Here is a 26,982-nt window from a genome sequence, read left to right as displayed (position 1 = left end):
ATTTTTGAGGCGTGCAAGAAAAAAATCGCAGGTGAGTTTTATTATTTTTTTTTTAATCTATATTTATATTTTTTAGTAGTATAGTAAACTTGTAATGCTCATTTAAAAGAAAAACATAATTAAATTAGTTAATTTTTTTGTATTAAAATTTATAGTAAATAATTACAAATATATGAAGTTAAACTTAATAAAGCAAGGTTTTTTTACAAGGTGGCGCAAAAGTAATGTCATAATTTGAATTGGCTGCCATTTTTGTAGATAGCGCCAAATGTCACCGTGCTTTGACATTTATAATGTAGATATATAGTGAATTAGTTGTCAATAAGCCATGGAGCGATACACATCTCAAGAACTTTCCTGGGGCACAGAGAATCCACATGTAATGCAAGAAGATCCATTGCATCCCCTCAAAGTGAAAAAGAGATTGGTCCTTATTTTTCGGGAAACTTTACTTTTGCGCCACCTTGTATAAGGCAAAGCGAAAAGAAGGCCAAAAATTGTTATAGGTAGATTTTCTATATTTTACTTGATAAATCATTGAAATCAATAGAAGCTACGCAGACTCTCCGCGATACATATGGAGGTATCTTGATTCATCGAAAATGCTATAGATGTTTTCAAAAATGGTGATAGGGATTTCAAGGACAAATCAACATTAGGGAGACATATAATGACAGATTAAACTCATTGGTGGAATCCGAAAACAATCAAGGAATTATCAAGACAAGACTTTGCTGGTCCATGGACATCAATGAAAGATCATTTAAAAATAGACATGGAATTTGAATAACGTATCTGTTCATCTCCAGATATTAATCCGATCCGAATTTTTACTCTATACGCGAAGTAGATTCTCACAGGTCTACAGTAATTTTTTGGGAAAAATGAATTACAATACAATCAGTATAAGTGTATTATATACAATTAGTAAGTTTAAATATGGAAAAAAATGGTCAGTTTTAGTAAACAATTAAAAAAATAATGTAAAAAATAAGAAAGCTTTAATTAGAAGTTTTGCAGCATCCACCATATTCAGCTGATATTTACATGTTTTTTAGTCGATAGAACACAAATACAAATGTTTAACTAGTCCAAGTAATTTCGGACTCATGTATTAATGAAATTCAGCCAGAATGTTCCAAAAATGTATTGAAATATTGCAAATTACCAAGAGGAAAATCATAAATAATATACAGAAAATATTTAACACAATTATATTGTACAGTTTTTGTTTATTTCTTTTTATCGTTTCAAAATAATGTCATTCATTTCCACTTTAACTTATATTTATTGCCAAAGTTAATATTAATTTTTGTAATTATTATAAAATTTAATTTGAGGTATATAATAAATAAATTAATATGAAAAAATGTTGTTATTTGATATTCTTATAATACTTTCATAACTATTCTTTTTTTATGTTGTATAATTTTATTCATAATCTGTTCATCAATGTGAACATTGAGTAAATTTAAGATCGCGGTTGACAATAGATTGATAATTTTTCTCGGTGGATAGTTACCATTATGATGTGAACCTCATTTATTTCACTGTCCATCTGTGATGATCCATAGCCCTATTTCTGCAAGAATTGAGAGGGCTCACAAAGGGCCTGGCTTGACCAGGATTAGAACCGGCGGACACGAAAACGTGGATAGGGCGACTTATTTTTCTTTAAAATTATTGATTGATTTATTTAAATTTACTTTCAATATTTACTACACCTGGCTCATATTAAGATACGGTTATATATAACAATAATTAATTTTAATGTTATATAATTTATCGAAATTGGTTCCTTTTCCTTAAAAAAAAACAGAAGGTGAGAAATGCTGAAAATTATAGTTAATATATATTTCAATGCATTTTTTGTTTACTATTTGTATTATTAATTATTGTAACTCTTTTAATAATTGTGATATTTAAGGATTCAAATAGATCAGTATTTCGATTGCGCAATTAAAAGCTGGTTGAGTCTATTGCAACAAATATTTGAATGGATAGAAACGAAATTGATTGCAGACCACGTATGATGTTTGCGGAGACTGCGGTCTTTCTGCTCTAATTACAAATTTATTGGAATATTCATATAGGTTTATTTATAGCTGCTATAATTCATGCCCCGTTTTGTAGGTGGTAAATGTTGATGAAACGAGTACAATTAATCCGTGTCGGCAGACGGAAAGTACAAATAACTCAATTATGCAAAAATGAGTGCGGAGGCGCCGGGCACCGCACGCGTGTGCACATTAGTTATTACCATTTTATTACATAATTTATGCCCTTTCCGGCGCATTTAATGAAACGAATTGATTATCAATTTTAATAATTAACGCTGCAACATGCAACGATACGTCATGAATCCGTGGCAATAACGAGTCTACATTGTAGACGTACTCTTATTTATATACTTGCGAGAGGGAAGAAAAAAAACACAAGTTTAATGGACATTGGCAGTAAATTCCCGCACTTCATCATCTCTTCTCCGTCTCCCGTCGTATCTTTGGGCTTTGTAGGGATGGGAATACTTTTCATCCGTTTGTGTGTTGTAGTATACTACTGCTAGTATCACTATGTCATGGAGGGTGGATGTGTATAAAAGGACTTCGGCTGAATCCTCGAGTGGAAGTAACTGAGATGCATGGCTATTATATCGCAAATGCCGGCTTTAAATACCGGCTTTATCCCATTTATGTTGCTCTACCTATAACCCGCCTTTCGTAACAGCATCTGACGGTGCTTGCTGGATATGTTTCCATTGCAACTAGCTAGAACACTACACTCTATCTCCCACCATCCCACCTAGAAATAGCTCTCGCATCTAAAGGTAACAGCCCACTTAACATTTTACATACTCGTATCAAATGTCCATAAAATACCTCAACTATACCAACTACAAATCAGCTTAAAATAATATATACATTACCTCGCTTCACCCAACAAAGGCTACTTCATTTTATTAACATATTTATATAATTTATTAAATAAAAATAAGAAACAAATTCTAACCAATTCTCTTCAACTATATTTAAAGTTTTCTGATAGAATTGACTGTCTAAAATATAAATAATTGTTGAAATTATTTAATTTTTCTATCTATTTTTAGTATACGATTTTGCTAATATAAAAAAATATGTAAAACAAATTGCTGTAACATTAATTAAAATATGTTTACAAAATTTTATAATTAATATATATTAGTTTTACAAATTATAATGCAATAATGATACGTTGGATAATTAAAGACAATTAATATAAAAAATATGATTTTACTGTAATAAAATTAATTATTTATCCAATTGAAAAGTGAAACTAAAAAATTACCCTTAAACTTTCATGTATATTTTAAATTAAATATAATGATTTAGAATGTTTAATAAAATCATTTAAGAATTTAATGTTATAACATTATACATATTATAAATTCAGCATTATTTTTAGTTCAAATTATTTGTAAATAAATAAAATTATTATTAATACTTTGTTTTGTGTAAAATCATATAATATTTGAATTTAATTGCAACTTAAATTGTTTTTTTTTTTTTTGCATATTTACAATTAAGCAAGAAAGTCATTTCGGTTTTTTTAGTGTGAAATAAAATTCATTTTTAATATACAAAGAATGAACTTATAAATAATATATTTTCTGACATCTTCATAGAATTTCTGGTCATTATTAGCAAAAAAAAAAACTGAACAAGTGCGATCCGACATCTTTCAAATAATGAAAGGAAAAAGCCATAACATGGACAAAAATCCTTCAAAGGAAACATAACTATATCTATTTGTGATAACCGATTTTTTTTTGCCAACCCAATTTATGAAAACATCAAATTTATTGAATTATCCTTATTATACTTGAAAATGAATAACCATTAACATTTGCAACTTTGTAAGTTAACTACGCTTCTTAACGCAACGATGTCTAAAGAATTTCGGGGAGATTTGATAAAACCGTGAAGAGAGGCGCTTGAGGTCTCCAATAGAGAAGATTTTTGATATATTTGGTGCGGGTCCAGAACTTTAAAAAGAATACAGTTAAAGAGTTCGATAGAGAAGAAGGGTGCTGATCTGAAGAATTAAAAGTTGGAGCCCAATATCTTCCCACGACGGAACTTATGCCCAGTCGGTTTGATGATTTTTGATGATTTATAGTGTTACACATTATTTGGTATTTTATATGAATTTTCAATTTGTTTGATAAAATATTCTATTGAATTACTCAAAGAAAGAGTTCTTATATGAGATGTGAGGTTTATTTACATAAGATGAAAAGGGAAATGTTGTATAAAGGTACAAATTTGCGGATGTCCTAAATAAACAGTAAAACCTTAATAAGAATTTCAATAGGTCTTTCGTTACGCATTCGAGTTACACCAAAATTTTCGAATGGCGCTGCTCACGTAATCTGTGTACTTTAAATATTCAATTTGGACACGAGGGTTGAGCATGTTTATCTAATGCCGTGCCACCAACCGAAGCCAGTCAACAACAGGAACGCCGCTGTACATACTCACACGTTCATTTCATATTCATGCATACGGCAAACCCTTCCGGATCTAATTTGTTATTACTGCTTTGTTATATCACCCATAGAATGTGATTAATAACTACGCATTCATATACCAACATCAATTTCATACACACATACACAAACTGAAGATGTACAGTAAATAATTTCAGATTTAATAAAAAAAAAATGCTGTGACCAACTCGAATTTAAAAGATTTAACTTTTTCCGCCCACCGAATCTATCACATCAGATAACAACAGTGATTTGGAGCCGAGCCAAACGAGAATTTCCCCCAAATTTCACCTAGATTTCTGCGACTTTAATATTCCTAATTGACGTAGCTTCAATTAAAAGAACGCCTGAATTGCGAATCCGGACTTTAAAATGATCGTCAAATCCTTCGAGGACGTTTTTTCATCTATGCTCATTTCAAAGGGAGCGAAGGCAACTACAATACACGACACATCATTAGTACGTGTATCACTAATTAAAAATTGGTTGAATGAAAGGGAAGTAGAATTATTTTATTATTATATTTTTTGTTTTGCAATGTGAAAACGGGATATCGATCTGCTTTTAATTAATGTATCGTAGTGGAGCAAATCTGAAACAAAGAAATCGGAACGTCCGATCCTTGTTTCCAGCATGAATTCACTGCAATGAGAAGATTTCTCTCTGTTAATAAGTAATTCACTATGGACAATTAATCAATCTATTTAAGATTTAATTGAAAGGCTGTTGTCGGCGTAATTGGAGGAACACAGTTCCAGCCCTAATCCAGATTGATATCTGCCAAAAACCCTTGAGAGTCCTGGCATGGATGTTCAAGATACCTTGAAATTGAATTCTTGTAATTTTAATTAAAACTCTTAATACATTTTATATAAACACCTGGATAAAGTAATTCCAAATTTATTTTTCAGTACTTCAATACGTCCAAAGTGTTTTAATGAAATTCAGCAAATCCATTTATTTATTTTTTTATTTCTTTCAAACTTAATTGAATTCAAAATAGTTTATATTATATTAAAACAGTTTATATTAACATCTGGATTTAATTCCAAATTGATTTTTGTGCTAAATAATATTTAATTACACATTTAAATTCAATTTTCATAATGTTAATTAAAAGTTTTATATAATATACAATTTATAATGAGAGCAGAGCAAAATATTTGAAAACTATTTTAATACAAACTAAATTTGGTTAAAATTATTTAAATGAACTGAGCAAACTTTTCAAATTATCTTTTTTATTTCCTTGACAACTTCAATTACATAATTGCATATTCCTACATTATAAAACTATTCACTACAACTTAAAATTTATTTTTGTTTACTTTTAATAAATATTAACTGTTTTTTATATAAATATCAAAACTTAATAGAATATTTCGTAACATTAGAACTTTCCTGATCACACCTCTATAAACTCAACTAATTTTTAAATAAATAAATAAATAATTCATTGGTATGGTATGGAAAACTCTTAAACATCAAATTATGAAGATGTTGTGCTAACTTCAGTCCACTTATATGACGTCGCCTACAAAGCCGGTAAGGTGCGCCCTACTCCAGCTCGCAGCTGGTATTCCGGGAAGGACTGATAAGGGTACTACCTTGTTTGGGTATAAAAGCTGCAACATATCTGTATCCGGGCTCTTCTCTTCCGCTTTTCTTGTGTCATAATAACATGTAAGGTTACCTGTATTATCTCGTGTGTATTCTCTGTGTTGGTTCTCGAGCCTCGGACAACTTATACCGTAAGAACCCTTTGTATCTTATGTATCACTGCAGTATATCTAGCCATGATTTACCCTAATAAACTTATATAATCGAGCATCTAAAAAAAGACAAAATATAAGTAAACCAAACATCTAAAATATCAGCATTTTAGAGATCACTCCACAAAGAAATAAACTATACTACTGGAATTGTTCAAGAGATAACTAAAGACATAGTCCAGCAACCATCCTTCACTTCGATCACTTTGCGTTTAGATCATTTATCAGCACAGTTTACAAAATTCTTAGAACTGGTTTGGTAAATCTTGTATCTTTAATCGTTTACGTCAATGGGTAGTTGTATTGGTCAACTCTACTTCTAGGTGGTTTGAGAAGACTTCCAGTCGATGATAGTAGGTTGTGCAGCCTTTTCTGATCTCTTTTTTACTGGCTTGGTGTTTGTAAACAAATGAATTTCCTCATTTGTGGAATAATTAGGTACATTTATGATTAGCCTCATTGTCTTTGATTAGTATTGTATGCAATACATCCAAATTGGTTTTAGGATGGATTTATATACGCGACGAATACCCATATACTTAGATTCTTCAGTTTGAGGTTGTAGGTGTTGATTAGGAAAACCGGTGGACATATTTGTCTACGCATTATACATGATAAGTTAGGATTTAGTTTCATTTTCCTTTATCCTCCACCTTTTCATACAGTATTGGATATTGTCCAGGCTCTCCTGTAGCAGATTTTAAGCATGTACTAGGTCAGCATCGGATACAAGAATTGTAGTATCATCTACAAAGGTAGCTACTATGACCTGCTGTTGTATCAGTCTCAATGATGTAATTTCATCTTTTATTTTCACCTAGAACTGCCTTAGCATCAGGTACGATTTGTATATATGGTAGTATACATTTGAGAAGCATTTTTATAACTTAGATAAAGAATGAAACAAATATATTAAGATTTCTTAATGAATTGAAAATATTGTCCTTGAAGTGAATGTTATTTCCCATATCTTATCGGACAAAGAAAAAAAAACATACCTAATGGCACTGCTTTTCTTTCGGACCCGAGTATTTCGCATGTCAGTGAAAGAATGAAAAGAAAAGGGAAAAAAGGGCATGGATCCGATGGTCAGTATAAAAGATATCCCATCATCAAGATATGTTATTATTTGGGAGAGACGTATTGATTAATCGCGACGCTTTAAGCTTAATCAATTTTCATCTTTTCTCGGTCTTAGCGCAACTCGAGTAAGCGCATTGTCTTGTAAACGTTCCATCCTATTTTGGGTAATTAAAGCCGTGAAGTGTCGAGCAAAGTGTATGATTAATTAATTTTTAGAAAATGCGTATAAACTCACTTAGAGGACGCACCCTTTCGCTTCCCTTCGCGCACTTGCTAATAATACGGAGGCGGCATGAATTACGGAGCGCAAAGTTATGGTTTTGGGAATTTGAGCCATAACCGTGATTAGGGTATAAGGGGCCAAAGCCATTGCCGACTCCCAGCACACACGTCGTCTCGCAGACATTTGGCATGAGCTCGGCTCCGGATGCTTTTCGGAAATTGCTCGGTACCGAATTTCAATTTCCTTCATAAATAATTCACCGTACATAATACAATAAAAGCAAAATTGAAAGACGCAGGAATGACGTGAAAAAGAGTGCTGCAAAATGAGTGAAACCGTCAAGTGGGAATAAAGGATATATATATATTTCCTCCAACTGGGCCAACCGCACGATCGCATCGATTTCGACGGAGTATATTATATTTTTCTCAACAATATCTTAAGACTCTCAGAAGACTTATGATCTGTGAAATCCGCATTTATAAGCTCCAGTTTTCAAGTTGCATTTAAGATTCTCCTTCTCTATCCATTTCATTCCATTCTATTCGTATTTTCTCTCAATTTATATCCAATCGATTAAGAAAGGCTTTACGAGTTTCGCTCAAAAATTCACCACGAGGAAATGGACAAATCTCGATTACACTCGTATCCCCAAGATTTGCCTTTTGTGCTCGCAAAGTTCCGCAATTAATGCATGGACGAATGTGCCTTTTGTGCTCAAAGTCCATTAGATGGAACGACATCCTTCTGAGAAAATGTATCACTGCAGTTCTTATCGCATTTCTTGAGAAACTCTTGAGTTACTCTGCACACTTGAAAAGTTTTGTGAATTTAATATGTGCAACTTCTAAATGTTACATGTTTCTTTGAGTCAACAATAAACTACTTTTTTTTTTAATACGCTCAAATTTTACTTTAAATAATTTAAAGAGTTTTATAAAATATTGTTTTAATCAAAATAATTTTATCATAAAATACAAATTAAATTTGGATAATTTCATTTTTGATAATGTAATTCAGTATATACAACTTATGTTTACTGAATTTACATTTTTTGATATATTTTTTGTAAATAAAGTAAAATTATAGTGACCATTAATATTTTATAGTAAAAGTTAAATTAAATGGGAAAATATTGATATGAATTGCTTTCAAATAATCATGAAATTAGCATCCCATGATTAGCGTCCAATCAAAATAAACAACAATTTAGTTGAATAAATGTAAATAAATTAAAATATTAAATTGTATTTAAATTTGAAGTATTGGTTACGTAAAAAGTTTTGAGCGTTATTCGTTAGATGGCTTTAGTGAGCCATATGTCACGATGTATACATTGCATCTTGTCATTCAATACTGCGACTTAAAGGCGACATAACTTTCGACAGTTATGTGTTTAGTGAATCCAGTTGTGTGTTAGAGCGTTCCAAAATGGAGTTAAAAAAAAGAGAAAAGTGGATACATTCTTCTGTACTTCTACGACCAAGGGGAAAAGCGGAGTAGGCGGCCAAAAAATTGTTGTTTATATTGATTATAGCAAATATAAATTAAACTATGCTTATCAGCTCTTTGCAATGGGTTTGAATTATTAGAATTATCAATATGTATTTATTTTTGTTTATTTTTTCATATAACTGCTGCAATAAATGTTAATATTATTATAATAATGGTATGTAATTCTGTTGTTGGTAATTCGCATGTGATAAATTGTACTAAAGAAATACCTGTCGAGTGCAATTTCCTGCGGGATAAAAATTGTTTTCCTTTTTTTGGGGGTAGCTGAATTGATTACTCGCATTTGGCCAGACGAATGGGGTCGTAATGAATGAAGGTTTTCGGTTGTAGTTCTTCCATGGATTCAAAGGTCGGAGGATTTAAAAATTTGCACACATATAAAATGGCTATCAAAGTGTATCAAAGCAACAGCGCATTTGTTGATCAACATGTATGCGTTTAGATAATAGGTTTTAATTACAAGGGTATAATCCAATATTTGCGCTTGCCGGACAGGTGGCGCAACGAGCTGCACACTAGTATGTTCATCTGCTTTTGCTGGCGAAGCCGTATAATGGATGGCGGAACAATGGTATGGCGTGGTGAGCATACACCGAGCTGATGGAGATGAGCTGAAGAGGACTCCACAAAACAGCGAACTTCGCCTAATTAATTAACATGTATATACGAAGTGAAGTGCGTGAGTGACACGTATACTCAGAAGCTGCGTTATTCAATACGATCATCGTTTTGCGCGAAACGGGAAAAGGCCCAAAGATCGCTTTGAATTTAGATTATCTGAATTTGCTGAAGGGTATCGAGCTTTACGCAGTTCATTACGAAACCTGCTCGTTCCTCCTTTCCGAATTTACGGTGCCGATCCGAATTTCGACAATTTACTTAATTAACGTGACCATTAGTTACCCATCATTGGCGTGCATCCGGAGCGAAATTCATTTCCACGCGATTCTGATCACTTTTAATTAGTCACAATCGAATGGTTTTGCGTGTGGCCATGATTTATACTGGACGTTCTCTGTTCCAGAAACGGCGTCCCTACTGTGCTTCGCCAACATACTAGGTAAGTATATCTACTCAGCAATGAAACTAATTCATTATGCTTCGAATAGATTTTTCTAAAATTTTCTTTGTTCCTGGGAAATTTAAAAAAAAAACTTAAAATAATAACAAAATTGTTTACATTTTTACACAAGATTGATATAACTTCTTAAACCAATTGCCAGTTGCTTAAGTCGTAACTAAGAATAACATTAAGCAAACATAAGGAAACTTTATACTTATTAAAATAATACAATTGTGATAAAATTTAAATATTTTTAGTAAAAACTGATTAACAATTTAATTACATTCTTTTAATTGAAAATTTTGTGTGCAAAAGAGCGATTAAGTAAGATACAATAAACATAAATACTTTCACTTAATAATAACGGACACGTTAACACATTTTTTAAATATTCAGATCCAGTATCTAAATCACTCAGACTTGTTCGTTTTTTTGTTATTTCTACGACAGTTGTAGTAATGGCAGATTAATTCAACTGAAATCAATTTCAATTATCTTATTGCTGTATATTCCTACATTTTAGAGGATTGTGCAAAAACTGGACGATATCCGAAAATTTTGTGCATCGATCTAGAATATGTTAATTCCCTGTTTATAGTAGTATTTTACGCAGACAAATTATCAATCATAAATTGATGGGTAACATCGGAATTATGTAATGTACAATCTGGTAGCAATAGGTAGCAAAGTACATATTATCATGTTATTGATATTAATTTCATGTTCTGAAAACACAATTTCAATATATAAATCTGTAAGACATTTTCTAAAACATTATTTCAATTGATAGAATTGTTCAATAGGTTTTTCCATGTCGTTCTGTTATCCAAAATAAAAAATATTTTCTTCATAAATTCATTTTTGAAGTACTATTTAATAACATCATTTTTGGTGATCGTTGAAATAATTTTCCATTCGTTGGATTTTAGTTATAATTGGTAAAACATTGTCATATGCAACATCATTTTCTATTTCCGAATCAAACCATTAATTACCGGTATTTCTTATCAAAATTTACCGGTATTGTATAAATAGATTATGAGTTATATAATGTACATAGACTCATATTTCTGGTATTTTATGTTTTCTTATTATCAGCTGACAAAGTAGAACCTTTATATATTATTGTTTTTCTAACTAAGTTTAGCCCAAACAGTAACAAAAAATGAAATTTTTGAATACATTTTGTACAAATTGTAGCTTTTGTAGTTTTTTAATTAAATTATTAACAATATGTATGCGAGATAAGATGATGAAGATTTTGGTTTCTGTGAAGGCTGTAAGAAATAATTATTCATGTTGTAACCGAGATGATGCCGTGCAGGGCCCGTGTAGAATGGAGGGGTGCAAGCAAAGGTTAACGTCGCGGTTGTCGCCTGCAATTTGTTAATGTCACCGGGACAGTGACAAATATATTTATATTACAGGTGACTGTCTCCGTGTACTGCAATTTATACGGAAAACGTACTTACGGCAGCCTTTATACCGAAAATCCAAACGTTAACACGCCCGAAATCCATTAATAATCTTAAACGCGTTTCACTTTACTCGCTTAGATAATTTTTTAATATGCGTATCTACCCGGCGCATCCACTCACATTTCGATGATTTATTACGTGTGGGATAGATGTCGCTTTTGCTAGAAGCATCGAGGAAATGAAAATATACTATATGTATTCTTTCTTTAAGGTAATGTTAGTCTTAGTGAATTTCTTGAGGAAGGTATTAAGTGCATGACAGTGTGCATAAATACGTGCGCGAAGCCGGAATTGCGCCCTAATGGCCTTTTGATTGTTCCCACGCCCTGCAGCGCGAGGAATTTCGAAAATGCGCGGAGCGCAATTTCGGGCATCCGCCTCGCTTGGTATTCATTATTCATTATGCAAGCAGCGAAATAAAAATTCTAATAAAGCATATGGCTTAGTGGCAAGCTTCATACACATATCCTGAACATCCCCCTTTTTTTTTGCACCGTATTGTAAACTTCCATTTGCCACCAGTTTTCCATTTATTCACGAACGGCAACAGGATTTTTGTTTTCAAGTTGAAGTCGATTTCCATTTAGAAAATTAAACACTGTTTGCATCAAGGTAATGCACTCAACGTACGAAGAAACTTATTTTGTTTTGTCTATTATAATCTTAAGGACATTTAACTTATAGTATACAACAATCGGTGTCTATCGAAATCCCGACAACCGTAATCCCGACAGTATCTGATGTAGACTTATTCATAATAAACAATAAGAAATAATCTAAAATACAAAATATACGTCAATGGGTCCAATTAAAGCTAGTGAATCGGACCAGTTGCTTTAATTGGACCCATTGAAGTATATTCTTTTTGCAATTTTTCTCTCTACTTTATTTATTTTTCAAATATTCTCAATTTGTATTTAAATACAAAAGTTAAAAAAAATTATATCATAAAATGTTTTTAACACAACGAACAAACTATTAAAATAAACTAATTTGAAAACAGTTTGCTTCCTGGTCCCGTTCCAGCTTTTTAATTTGTTCCTACCGCTCCCGTTTTCGTTTCCTCTTTCACTGGTACAACTCCGGTCGCGAATAAATGGAATAATTAAAAGAAAAGGCGGATTTAATTTCGTTATTTACATTTCCGTTTCGCGTGAATAATTTGCATTGCATTCTCCTATTTCCCAAAACTTTCTCATTCTCGACAGCTCGAGAATCTATTACACCAACCAACCAAAGGAGACTATAAGGAAATTACTGAACTGTTCTCCTCTTTGATTATATTTCATTGTAAATGCGCATCTCACTGAACACTGAATTACTAAAATCTTCAAGACACTTCAGATTATATTTAACTAATTTCATATACACAATTGCCGCATTTGTATCTATTGGATTGTTACATAAGTCATTCTAAAAAAAAGTTTTATTATTAAATATATTGTCCAATATTTTGTATCACTCTTTCCCAACGTGCAGGCAATTTCATAATGCCATCTCTCTAGAAGCCTTTGTCCTTACGCTCGTAAGTATCATCCAAAGATTTCATATTTAGATATAATTGTATACCTTGAAGATGAAGATTAAGAAGGAAAATAATATGAATTCTTAATGTAATAATAGCTAGTATATTTTCAAATTAATTTAGATTTTTAAAGTAACTCTCCTAAATGTTCAGTTATAACTCAATATTAACTAACAAACTAAAAACTTTATGAAGATAAATGCAATGTAATGGCTTTGTTAAAAGACTTTATTCTCTTTTTTTTGTATTAATTGGCCGTCTTGATGAATACGATTTTAGTAACAACAAAAAACTGGAGTAAGATGAATCTTCTTGGCATTCTTAATAGACTCGAGTAATAAAATAGGTTGTGTACTTGTAAATTAATGCAATGTAAGCGCTTCTTCGAGAACCATTTTTCTTCCTCAAACCTCCTCCTCTATTCTTTATTTTCGACTCTCTGTCCATTCCATTCTCCTTGCGAGTAATTGAATCGTAGGGCAAGTCCGGAATAATAAAACGGCGGATCACGTGATCGGCCTGGCACGTCTCAAATAATTGCCACGTCGACACGCCACAGCGCTAAATTATTGCAAATTGATTAATGAACTTTCAGCTGAAAACCTGAAAACGAAACAAGCAAACATAGGCACACACAGAGAACAATAAAAAAAATATATATAAGCGAAACGCCAACCAAGATGGAAATATTATTTTACGCAAACAATGCATTAATTTGGACTGTTTTAATTCCGCTTTCAACTTTCGCGAATAAATCAACGTCAGAATATCGCGGACGAATAAGGAATTCAGACACGTCTGCGGGGAGGGCAGGTTGCGGAGAATTTATGTTCGCCGATGAATTTGCTACATTTCGGACGGTTTCAAATTGCGTTTTCGCGAAAAGAAAAATAAAAACAGCAACATTGTATTAAATGTAATTTATTAATACTAATTCAAAGTTATATTATGAATTTAAATAAATTAAACTAATGATTATCTTTGTAGATTTATTCATTTTTATGATTGACTGAAATTTTTTTTTGCAAAATGATCAAAGACTTATTAAAAGGTCTATATTGTCAGCCCGATAACTGAAATACCGTTTATCGAAATCCGGACGTTCGAAATCCCGACTATATCAAAATCTCGTCAACCATAATCCCGACTGTATCAGAATCTCGACAAACATAATCCCGATTATATCAAAATCCCGACTGTATCAAAATCCCGAAAATTTCCACAATAACATTTTTAAATTATTTCGGAGCGTAGTCACTTTTAAATTGATTTCGAAGTCGGGATTTCGATACAGTCGAGATTTCAAACGTCGGGATTTCGAATGTCGGGAATTTGATTGACGGTATTTCGGTTGTCGGGCTTGCGATTGCCACCCTTGTTAAAAATGTTACCAAATGTAAATAATAAATAACTAAAACTAACCACCTTTTTGGGTTATTATTAAAAAATTCTAGGAAATGTCCAGGAAAGAGGAGTTATCCTTGAATTTGGTTGGTTTGTGAAAGGATGAATGTTGATAGGCCATACTATACGATGTTGATTCAGTTCAGGTAGTTGTCAGATTCAGTTATCTAGAAATTTGTTGGCTCTAGAAATTTAGGAACATGTGGCCACTCAAAGTGTTAAACAATACTTATTATGAAGAAAGAAACATTACTACAATATATTCAGTAAAAAAAGTATGCTATTAGGATTCAATGGTATGTTTAGAAATATATGTGATTATTGACTTTATATAAATATAGTGGTCCATCCTGGGAAACAGTTGCTTTGATTTGACCAATTGAAGAGTATATTATTTTCCTTTTGCAATTGAAATAGTTGAATGATTGAGAGGATAAGTAGATTATTACACAATATCTATATAAAATTATGGAAGGTGTATGAAACACGACTTTATATTGTGTGAAGTTAAATGAAATTAGAAGAGAATTTGTTTGGGGTCGCGTACATTCCATTCTCCCCGTTTCTGTGTGAATGTGCACAGTTTTTTTTTTATTTCTCTCCCTCGTCCTGTATCCTTTCTCCCGACTTCCCACCTAAAAAATTCAACATCCACCGCCGATCCTTTCGGAATGTCGGGATGTCGCCTGAATTCGTTACCGTAAAACTATTTTCTCTTCGGATGAAGCCCGAAGGGGTATGGCGTAAATAAGGTTCCGACCTGTATATTTTCTGGGTTATTAGTTCGCGAGTGCTTTGAGCCCAGTGTCCCGGGATTAAAGTGGTAATATTTAAAACACGTAGCGTCGCCGCCGGTGTTTATGATGTCGCAACGGTATTTGTACCTTAATACCCCCGGTATCGCTTTTAAGGTAACACTAACCTTTCTGACCGGAAATGAACCACCCTGGATTTACGACTTCCCCGTACGGCGGAAGGTGGAGCGGCGACGTGGGGGTAGGATATGTCAAATGATCACGCCAAGTACTAATTGCGGAAGCACCCTTCACGTGACTCCTGGACGTTATTGAATGTTGAATCGCGGCGGTTCTATTTTTTTTGTTTTTGTTTTTTTTTTTTTGGTATTCAGAGGAAAACAAATAAACCGTATTAATGGGGTTGTTGTGTTGCCGGTCTGGTTTTCTAATTTTAGACGCTCTGCTCTAGATTGAGATTAACTGAACTAATAAAGTGCGATCCGTCCGTTCGTTACATGAGCACTCCGAATAAATCGTCGGTTCGTGTGTGATTTCTTTTTTTTTGCATTATTTCTCTAATCTATATATAATTTATGAAAAAAAAATACAACAAACATTACTAAAGTCCAAATATTATCGAAGAAATATGAGAAAAACATCATGAATTTAGAGTAACCACTTTTTATTAATGAATAAGCATGTAGCTGTATAATTGTGAAGTTTATAAATACTTTTTTTTAACTAGGGAATATTTTATGAAAGTGGACAAATTCTACTTTTTCTATGCTATGAAAATGATATAATTTAACTTCAAAACAATACAATTCAGACTTGGTGTAAATGAAATCAATGGATCCAATCATATTCATTATTGTTTAAATAGATATTATACAACGGTCGGAATATGTCTTTTTTTTATTATAACTGCAAATATCACAAAATTATAGATATTTCTAAATGTGACGAGTTCCAATTTTTCAAATTTTGACGCATCAAGCTGACCATTATTATTATAATGGTAGCCAAATTGAAATATTATTAACACACAATAATATTAATTTCATGTTATGAAAACAAAACTTTAAAATTTAAATCTATAATACTTTTTCTGGTACATTTTTTCAATAGATAAAATCATTCAATCATTTCTAATAAGCTTTTCCATATTGTCCTGTTATTCAAAATCAAAGAGATTTCCTTCTTAAATTAATTTTTGATGTACTATTGAAGAACTTAGTTTTTCGGGGATCGACGAAATGATTCTACCACTCGTGGGAATTTAGTTACAATTGGTAAAACATTTTTATGTGCATCATCAATTAAAAAAAATCTGCTGATCGTTTATTAAAGATATTTCACCTAATTCCAATTATAAACAACATTAGTGGAATTATTGATATTCAGCTACAAGACGACAGCCAACAAACGAATTAAAACTCAAATCATCATAATGGTAACTATCCACCGGGAAAGATTATCCATTTAATGACAACCGCGATGTTAAATTTACTCAATGTTCATATTAATAAACAGATTGTGCATCACAATACACGACATAAAAAATATAATACCAACCTTATTTGATTATTTCAACTACAACTAAAATATTTCGCCACAAATTGTATTGATAAAACTACTACAAAAGCAACACAATTAATTTCTATTCAATCTAATTTAAACATATTTCAAAATTGAAAAAAAATCTACAAATGATTGACTTTCATTATAATAGTCTAATTATAGTAAGTATTTGAAATAAATACCTTTTTTCATAATAAATACATATAATTTATATACAGAAGTGTATTAATAATAGACGCACTAATTTATTACTAATGGTGGATTCGCCGGTTAATAAACCTCATTACATCGTTAGCTTTACATCTACGTGAACGCAATTATATCTACTATAATAGTATTACAATTACCAAGCTTTCCATTAACATTACGAGCTTGGGTATGAGCGATTTCCGTGTAATATTGCGTATTTAAATACATAACGGACACAAGTGATGCAATTGCAATAATCCATGAATTTACTATAATTCCAATATATGTTAGTTATATAATTACAATAAATCATTATATATTAATAATTTAAAGCTTCAAAGAAATATTATTTTTTAAATTGAACATGTTTTCATTTATGATTTTAATTTACAGTAAAAAAAGATATAATTTTAAATTAATTAATTATTTTATTTTCTTCTGATGATCCTTGATATTACTTTACCAGACACATGTATGTTTTCTTCAAATTATTATTATTGAACAGAGATTAGGTTTTCTTGTTGTTTTAATTGGTTTGGTACATTCGTGTCGTGGTCTTAGCGACTCTATACAAGAGGTGTGAAGAGTCTTGAAGTGGAACTGACTTTGTGGTTACTACACAGAAGATTGTATGTTATTACATTTGTGAAATATGTATTTATATAATTATATATTACAAAAGTAACGTCACTAAAACCACTGTAACTTGTGAACTAAACATAAGATTGTTATGAAATTTTGAAAGGCGTCATCTGAAGGTTGGTACTTCCTAAAAATCATATGGATTTGTCGAAAGAAGCGCTATCTATATGTCATTCTACAAACTTATTGAGTTATGTATTATGTATGCAATCGTCAAATTCCCACATGCCAAGTATTTATTAAACGTAGTGCAAGTTGGCTTGTTATTAAAAGGTCTATATTGTCAGCCCGATAACTGAAATACCGTTTATCGAAATCCGGACGTTCGAAATCCCGACTATATCAAAATCTCGACAACCATAATCCCGACTGTATCAGAATCTCGACAAACATAATCCCAATTATATCAAAATCCCGACCATATCGAAAATTTCTAAAATAACATTTTAAAATTATTTCGGAGCGTAGTCACTTTTAAATTGATTTCGAAGTTGGGATTTCGATACAGTCGGGATTTTCGAAAATTGTAGGTTATTACATTTGTGAAATATATAATTATATATTACAAAAGTAACGTCACTAAAACCACTGTAACTTGTGAACTAAACATAAGATTGTTATGAAATTTTTAAAGGCGTCGTCTGAAGGTTGGTACTTCCTAAAAATCATATGGATTTGTCGATAGAAGCGCTATCTATATGTCATTCTACAAACTTATTCAGTTATGTATTATGTATGCAATCGTCAAATTCCCACACGCCAAGTATTTATTAAACGTAGTGCAAGTTGGCTTGATGTTATAAATGAAGTGATTATTCTGTATATGGATGGGTTATTTCACAATGTTACGAATATTAAAATTATGGACCGCTCAAAGTGCAAAGTCCTTAGTGTTGTTTTACTCAATACCCTGACCATATTTTTAACAGTCGCTAGTAGTAATTCATAGTTTGTAGGTAACTGGATTCCCCCTGCCACTAGGTTATTTTAAATTATTTTTTTGTCTTATCTTATAATATTGGTTGTGCAGTTTAAAATAATGTGATCTATCGATCCACATAGACCGTAGGTGCAGAATCAAACCAGCCAATCCTGAATTTGTGCTCTTAGATGTGTGACCTGATTTTAGTCTATTTAAATTTATTATATCGTTTCTGTTTGTAGTTTTCATGATTACAAACCAGGGAGTTTATTGGCTAGTAAGATTTCCTTTTCCTAGAGCAGATTATGTCATAATTCTTAATTGTGTGGTAGAGATCAGTAAAAGGTAATCTTGTTGATGTTTCCTTATATTGATGTCAAAAGTTAACTTCTTAATCTGCTCTTTCATTACCTTCAAACCCCTGGTGTGATGGTAAAGAGCAAAGATTGATAGAAAGTGCCCAATAGTTGGATTTCACTTTGCATTCACTTGATGTATTGCGCTAGCAGAATCGATGAAGGTGATGACGTCTTTCAGATCTAGTCTCTTCATGATTAACAGGGCTCTGTATATTACTCTGCAGATACTATGCAGTTGTAATTTTTAATCTGTCTAGATTTCGTGATGTGAATTAAATATTGATTGACAATTCGAGAACGTCTATCAAAGCCATAACGAAAGAAAAACGGAAAATAGGTTCCGTTGAAATACCATTCGTTATGTACACTCTGTTATGTTTTTCTTACTTTTATTTATCCTCTTTTCCTCGTCTATCTCCCTTTCTTCTTGAAGCCCAGAAGGCCCTGGCATAATTTAGGCATTGCGAGTTTCCGTTTGTTGTGCTGCGCGCGGAGCGTTATCTGAACGAGCGAGCTCTGGTGATTTGTGGACGTGTTTTGGGTGTCTTTGGAAACATCTCTCAGTAGGTTTTCTTCCAAACGCTACGATAAGATTACGCCGTGATGTACGACACCTTCGGGAGAATTTCGAATTTAATAAACAATCCAGCAACGAACCGAAACCGCTTTAACCCGATGACCCGATCCATCAAGCCACCAGCTTGATCGTAAATCTAGCGCGAATTTGCACGCAATAAAACTGTGTACACCAAATGAAGATTCACAGAACGTTGTGTGCGTGTCAGTTAAATATTTTTACCAAAAAAATATACTGCATTTGCAAACCTGTTTCACTTTTCTTCTTGTTTCATTTATTTTTCTGGTGCTTGCGAAGTGGAGGACATAAAGTACAGAACAGAATGTTTTCGGAATGGGTTCGTGATGTATCGCGTTTATGTAAGGGGGAGGACGAAAAATGCACAAATTTCGTACATAATGGGGCGGATTTCGAGTATAAACAGAGCGTGCTTATGGAACGGAATAAAAGCTAACAAAAAGAGAAACAACAGTTCTCGCATACGGAGTGAGGGTAGGCTTTATACAAGGCCTGGATACAAATTGGACGGCTATATTTTATTGGTGACCTGGATTACAATGTTAAATTGTTTTTTTTTTACTTCTATTGTTTTGAATTAACCCTCGGCATTAATAGTTTACTTGAAATTTAATCAATTAATCTTAAAATCAACAATCTATTATTAATTACTATTAATTTTTCAACAACCTAAAAAATATTTGCATTATTATGTGCATTATTTATTATACATATAATAAATAATGCACAAGTTAAATTAAATGCAAATGGATAATTTCATTTATTATTAATCATTGCACAAAGCTACTGACTATAGATTTAATTTGCATAATATTGCATGAAAAGAAAAATGTTCTACTTAAATGAATTGCAATCATGTGAACAATGTGTGCATTTCAACTAATACAATTACTGTTATAATTTGAAATATATATAATTTTTAATTGCAGGTATGAAAGGCGACATTATAAGCTGCCAACATAAGGACATTTACTTCCTTGAGACCAACACCAAGTCTGAGGTGAGTTTCCACTGCACTCTTTATTTTTATTTGCTAGCATGTAATACATTTGAAAGGGAATTTCCCCCTTTTTTTTTTATTTTTACTGCACAGTCAAGTATTGTCAATTAGGCGTTTGAGAGCGTCCCGTCCCGAGGGTAGCAATTGAATTACCCTAAATGGAATGGCTAAATTTCCATCTGGCATGCGGAGGGCAAAAACCGCGACGATTAATGAAAGTTCCCGGGGTCTAATAGAGAATAAGGAAAAGCCCTTTGTCCTTTTTTATAGTTGGCTCAAGCTCTATACTCGTATTTCCCTTATATTCTGCCTTTTCTCGCATTTTGGAACTTTGTCCCGCCTATAACAAGAACATTATTTGTTTAGCTTGAATTCGTTCCAATTGTGTTTGCGCAAACAGAAGTTCGACGAGCATGAATCTCGTGCGACGCTAATTTTACACGTTTCTTGTGACCATGATCAGCAGTGAGAAGTGGCCATCGACATAAATCCTCCTCAAAAGGAGGTCACCTCTTCAACGTGCATTAATCTTAGCGCACACTTCAAATATGAATTATGCTTACCCATCTACACGTTACTTTTTTTTATAGCTCTTATCATAAACTACTTTTAATTCAAATTGATACTAAAACCACAATATTGAATATTTCATGAAAACTGAATTACCTTAACGTAACTGTAACTACTACAAGCATATAAATAAAACACAAGCACTGCCCATGGGTCAAAATTACCCGATTATTAAATATTAACAAAATGGAACAAAAATTATTAATTTTTACAATAAACCTCAAAAGGAGGTCACCTCTTCAACGTGCATTAATCTTAGCGCACACTTCAAATATGAATTATGCTTACCCATCTGAACTCATCTACACGTTACTTTTTTTTATAGTTCTTATCATAAACTACTTTTAATTCAAATTGATACTAAAACCACAATATTGAATATTTCATGAAAACTGAATTACCTTAACGTAACTGTAACTACTACAGGCATATAAATAAAACACAAGCACTGTCCATGGGTCAAAATGACCTGATTATTAAGTATTAACAAAATGGAACAACAATTATTAATTTTTACAATAAACAGACTAATTCTTTTTATTTAACAGAACTATTTAGAATTATTTTTTTCTCAATAATGAGGATTCTTATAAAACACTACTGTTGACACCACATTTGTCATAGAGTGTATTTTTTTTGTATTTTCATTCACATCATACCTGAAATCATAGTTACTGATTTTCCTCGTTTTGGTACATGAAAAACTAAAAAAAATAATGAAAACAAATATCAGATGGGTCATTTTGACCCATCTGTAGTAGTTACGGGTTTACATAATTATTCAAAACACAAAAGATCTACATGGGAATGTACCAAATGATGTAAATGAAAAAATAATGTCAAAATAATACATTGTAATGTCCACCATGTCATAAGGTATTAAGAATCTAAAACATATATTAATTTTATATTTTTTTTTTCGTTATAAGAAATGTTTTGCAAATAAAATCTAATATTTTTTACTTTAATTATCTATAGTTTTGACTTCAATAATTGACTAATTGTTTTTTTTTTACAACTCGATTCAAAAAGACAAACAATTTACATAACAATAATAATGTTTTTTTTAAGGTTTTAGGAAAAAAAAAACACTGTTACATTATAAATAAATAATCGTTGTTACGTACAATATAATACGAAATATGTAGATATACAGAAATATCATTAATATTACTAAAACATTTCAAAACATTGAACATTGAATTGATTTCACTCTTAATTTGTCAACTGCGGTTTCCAACAATACCGGATGCTATCACATGCAATTCAATAGCAGCTTCTGATATTTCATTCAACAACAATTGGGGTGAAACGGTAAAACAAATCATATTTTATTGGATCATATATCCGACTCACAGCATGTATTCGTCCTTATTTAATTCACATCCACTTAGAGTAGACGTGATGTAATACCGCTGAAGCCGAACGCACGACATATATTTCCTAGTTGCGTAACGCAATTTCATCATCGCCGAGAACGAAATAAAACAGGTCAGAATCGAATAAAAGCATAACGAAGTAATTCAATTGGATCGGCTCGATATTGCGCGCTGAAAAATTGACACTGACGTTAATTTAATTACAACATCGAATGAAAAACTAATAAAAACAACAACAACAAACAAACAATAAAATCGTTATTGTTTTAGTCAATGAACGTCGATGTTTCAACATAGTTAAAAATAAACCTTTAATAAATATATGATGAACTTTTACTTAATAAAATATTTGATTATAATATAATTAATAGGGTAGAAAGTCTTATGGTTTTTTGTAACTGATATTTTTTTTATGTGGTTATGATTATATATACGTTTATTTAGTAATTTTGATATAGAGCAGCATTCTTCAAGCATTTTGAGTGGCGAAAATATGAGAAATGTTCCTTGGTTAACGTTTGAGATAGAAATAAAACTGATTTAGTAAATTTAGTCAATAATTTTATAACAATTGAATAACGGTTGAAAAAGTCTACATCATTTGAATGTAAAAATAGCTTTTTTGTTAGGAAAAATGCGTAGGAAGATAAGCTTGATTTTGTAAAGAATTTCTGCACAGCTTTTGTCGTTTTATATTTTTTTTTTGAAGGAATACCGCTGATGTCGGAGAAAATTGATCCATGCGTTTCACAAAGAAACAACGTTTCATACGTCTGTTGTAATGCTTGATCCCATAATTTCCGCGATTAGCGTTATGAATTTCGCACTTGGAAGGGTCATAAATTTCTATCGCGTACATTTCAATTTCGCTTTGTAATGCTGCCATTAACCATTAACCCAAAGGGAAATTTGCAGTGGTCGTAAATCGTTAAAACGTAGCCCAAGACATATTTTACTGCATCGAAATTTAATCATTAATCGAATTTTAATGTGATTAAAATTGTCTTAATTATGCGTTTGATTTCAGAGTACGGATCTGGCGAATCTCTTCGCATCTCCAACAGGAAGAGAGATGATCGAGTACAAGCATCGGACAAAGCTGAAGCACAAACAGAATCCTGCCTTGGAAGTGAGTCCGATCGAATTTTTCGGAATGATTTATGCGAGTTTTAAATTCCGTTAACGGTCTTGTAAATAAAACCTAATGGACGCTTTAAAGCGTTGCTTTAAGGTTGCCGTCAAAATATTTCAGCATTAAAGAGGACGATCCTCGTGTGCCCATAACAGCCGCACGTGAGCAAACTCTTCGAGGATTTAAAGGACGATCGCAATCCGCCCCTAAATTCTAGCTTCACCAGCCCCAATTTCGGTTAAATAACATCCCTTCTATGCTCTCTACGACCATTCCGAACTTCCGCTCCTTATTTGTATCATTACACGATTCTTCCAACTACCGTAATCACAGAATGATCACAAAAAGATTGGAAAAAATTTAATTTCATGTGTTAATTGAACCGTTTTTTGACAATTATAGGAAAAAAATGAATTAATGGTAATTTTAATAAGGATTTCTTCATAAATTGACTAACGTTTGCTAATATTTTTAAATTAATTCAAGCGCAAACCCTTAAATATCTCGATGTATGAAAAATGGACTTATACCACTACAACCCAGATTTTATATAATTATCATTAAAATTGGAGTTTTTAGTTAGAATCACCCAATAATTTAAAATAATATTAATATTAAAGTCAATTTATTTTAGTAACTACAAAAAATATTAAATTCTGTCAGACTAATCAACATCAAATACGTAATTCAACTATAGAATTTGCAATCATTCTCATGTTTTTTTTTACAATTAAATTTTGTTTGTTTATTGTTGTATAAAAATTGGTAGAAGTTTATATTTTTCTATTTTCAGAATTATATATTGAAACAACTTATGTTAAATTAATAATTAATAAAATTACGTGAATTGTCTAAAAAAGCTTACATAATATATTTATCATGTAAAATACCGCGAGATGTTTACAATCTAAACTATACATATTTAAATAATTGTAGAATAATTGAAGTTAGCTTTTGAGCTTAACGTGAAAGCAATATGTGTATTTTATAAAATTAGAAACATATAGAGATCATCGTTTTAAAATATACTCCAAAATAAGTGTCCGATTTAGGATATTTATTTGTCCCAAAATAAGTGTCCAATTTCAGAAAAAAATATGCATATAGATACGTGTATTTTAACAACTAAACTATAACATAAAATAGAAAACTTTTGTTAATTATCACTCATTTGTTACTCAAATTAGTAACTGTAAACGGTCAAGTTCCTAACAATGTTAGGAAACTTGTAATCGTTGCCTCCTTTATGAAGCATGGTCAATTCCATAAATTTCTGCAATATAATGAAAATACTGTCTAGTTTCTTCGCGGTTATTTTATCACATGCTTTATACAGGGCCGCAGTGAGTTCATCAATACTGGACGGGGAGTCTTTGTGTTATAATGATTGAATGGCGTTAAGGAAACCCAAATCAAGGACATTGTGTCTGTTTGGTGGTTGACAAATAATTCTTATGTTCCACCCATTTTCAGTATAAGCGCGAACAACTTCTTCATCATCAACTCTGCAATATGGTTTAGCATTATCTTGCTGGATTTTGATTGATTCCCTACCAATAGCAAATTATTTTTTCTGCAATTGTAGTAAGCTAAAAAAAAATGTCAGCAGGTAAAAAAACATCGGTGGAAATCGCAAGCCCGACAACCGAAATCCCGTCTATCGAAATCCTGACGTTCGAAATCCCGAGTGTATCGAAATCCCGACGTTCGAAATCCCGGTAGTCGGGATTTTGACATAGTCGGGATTTGTCGGTTGTCGGGCTTGCGATATAGACCCAAAAAACATATTAACATTTGTTACAAATTTTTACCTGTTCCTTAGAAAAACTATTTTGACAAATGTTAAACTTAATGCGACTACTACTCAGTTTTTCCGTGCTTAATTTAAGTAAATAACTACTGATACATGTAATTACATTATTTCAATAATCTATTAAAAAAAAAAACCTAAAATTGGACACTTATTTTGGAACGGAGGGAATATTTGAGAAGGATAATGTTTATTGTATGTTTATATTTAATTTATTATCCTTGTTCTAGTTTATCATGCAAAACAAATCTGAGAAGACTGCATCATCGAGCGAAAGTAAAAAGGCCCAAGAAGTGAATGCGAGCAAGTGCAGCGGATCGGGAGTCAACCAGACGGAAAGGACTAGTCGAAGGAACAGTATAGATCTGTACGAAGAGGCGGCCGCTATCCTAGGCTTGACTTGCTCCCAGACGGACGATTGCAGATGCATAGAATGTCAGGTTCGTTCATAAATGTCATTCTCTCGCAAAAAGGCATCATCGCATCGTCTTTACTTCATTCTTGTTACTTTTCTTTATTGCTTTTATTTTTGGATTATTATTATATACGTGCCGTATGCAGTGTGGAAAATGAAGATGTGCACGTGCCGGAACCAAATGAACATCTCCCGTGCCGCATGAATATAAATGGACGTGTCTTGCGGTTGCATTATTCCATCATCAAGCCAGAGACCGTTTCCAGCGAGCAGTCGAGGATAAATATTTTATTACAAAGACGAAATCGCCGGATCGATCCTCAATTTTTTTTTACTTCTTCTTTCATCGAAATCCTTTTGATGTCGCGCCTTTTCAATCCTTCGCCAAAGTCTAATTGGAATCCCGAAATCCTTCTACTATATATATTTTTTTTTTCGACCACGTTTTTTACTTTGAATATCGTAAGAAATGCAAATGTTCATTTTTGATTGATGATGGTTGTAGCCATGAAACTTGATTCACTTCTATTTTTCAGTGTCACTATTTCGATTTCGAGGAGGAAATAGATTTCCCGACCGGAAGAGAGTGCGTGGTGGATCACAATTCCTACTGTTCTATCCAATAACGAACAGAATGGGTATAACGAAGAAGGCTGATAATTTGTTTCATTGCCCCCAACCCATCTCCCATGTTTCCTTCATTCTTCTCGCACACACATACATTCAATTTCGTATACTCATATTATATTATGTGTTTATATGTATCCCCATTTCATCTTTGGTCCCAAAATTATGTAATTGAATAATTAACTGATTAATGGATTAATAAGAGTAACTCTTGCAGTCGTCACATTGTGGTATCGAAAGAACGGGAAAGAGGATTTAGGCAGAGCGTCGGACGAGAATACCAAGCGTTCATTGTAAAGACTATTATATAGTAAACTCAAAATTGTATTATATTTCTCTATATTGTACATAAGACTCCCCCTTCTCTATAAGACATGAACGATTATATATGAACTATGTATTAATTATAATATGTAATTAATAAATCTATTGTAAA

At 32.1% G+C, this 26,982-nt stretch overlaps 1 protein-coding gene across 3 annotated transcripts; it reads left to right on the top strand.

The window, feature by feature from the left end:
- LOC108562606 lies at positions 1 to 26,982 on the top strand. Of its 3 annotated transcripts, XM_017921011.1 has the most exons (7): positions 1 to 31; positions 10,143 to 10,178; positions 20,543 to 20,613; positions 23,590 to 23,691; positions 25,735 to 25,944; positions 26,456 to 26,557; positions 26,764 to 26,982. In XM_017921011.1, the coding sequence occupies exons 3-6, from the start codon at positions 20,545 to 20,547 to the stop codon at positions 26,543 to 26,545; spliced, it is 471 nt and encodes a 156-aa protein (XP_017776500.1). In that variant the 5' UTR covers positions 1 to 31; positions 10,143 to 10,178; positions 20,543 to 20,544; the 3' UTR covers positions 26,546 to 26,557; positions 26,764 to 26,982. The 3 variants fall into 3 exon arrangements, with proteins under 3 accessions (XP_017776500.1, XP_017776498.1, XP_017776499.1); XM_017921009.1 differs by having other exon boundaries at positions 26,456 to 26,982; XM_017921010.1 differs by lacking the exon at positions 10,143 to 10,178 and having other exon boundaries at positions 26,456 to 26,982.

The sequence above is a fragment of the Nicrophorus vespilloides genome, unplaced genomic scaffold (genome assembly GCF_001412225.1).
Source record: "Nicrophorus vespilloides isolate i.1.1-1 unplaced genomic scaffold, Nicve_v1.0, whole genome shotgun sequence".
Classification (NCBI taxonomy): Eukaryota; Metazoa; Arthropoda; class Insecta; order Coleoptera; family Silphidae; genus Nicrophorus; species Nicrophorus vespilloides.
Note: the sequence above shows the minus strand (reverse complement) of the source record. Positions and strands in the feature narration are given on the sequence as shown.

What these genes read in the sequence shown, in the direction of transcription:
- LOC108562606 (XM_017921010.1), top strand. Translation starts at nt 20,545, where the DNA reads ATGAAAGGCGACATTATAAGCTGCCAACATAAGGACATTTACTTCCTT. An exon ending in AACAGAATCCTGCCTTGGAA is followed by an intron (nt 23,692 to 25,734) that starts GTGAGTCCGATC and finishes TCCTTGTTCTAG; the next exon opens with TTTATCATGCAAAACAAATC. An exon ending in GCAGATGCATAGAATGTCAG is followed by an intron (nt 25,945 to 26,455) that starts GTTCGTTCATAA and finishes TCTATTTTTCAG; the next exon opens with TGTCACTATTTCGATTTCGA.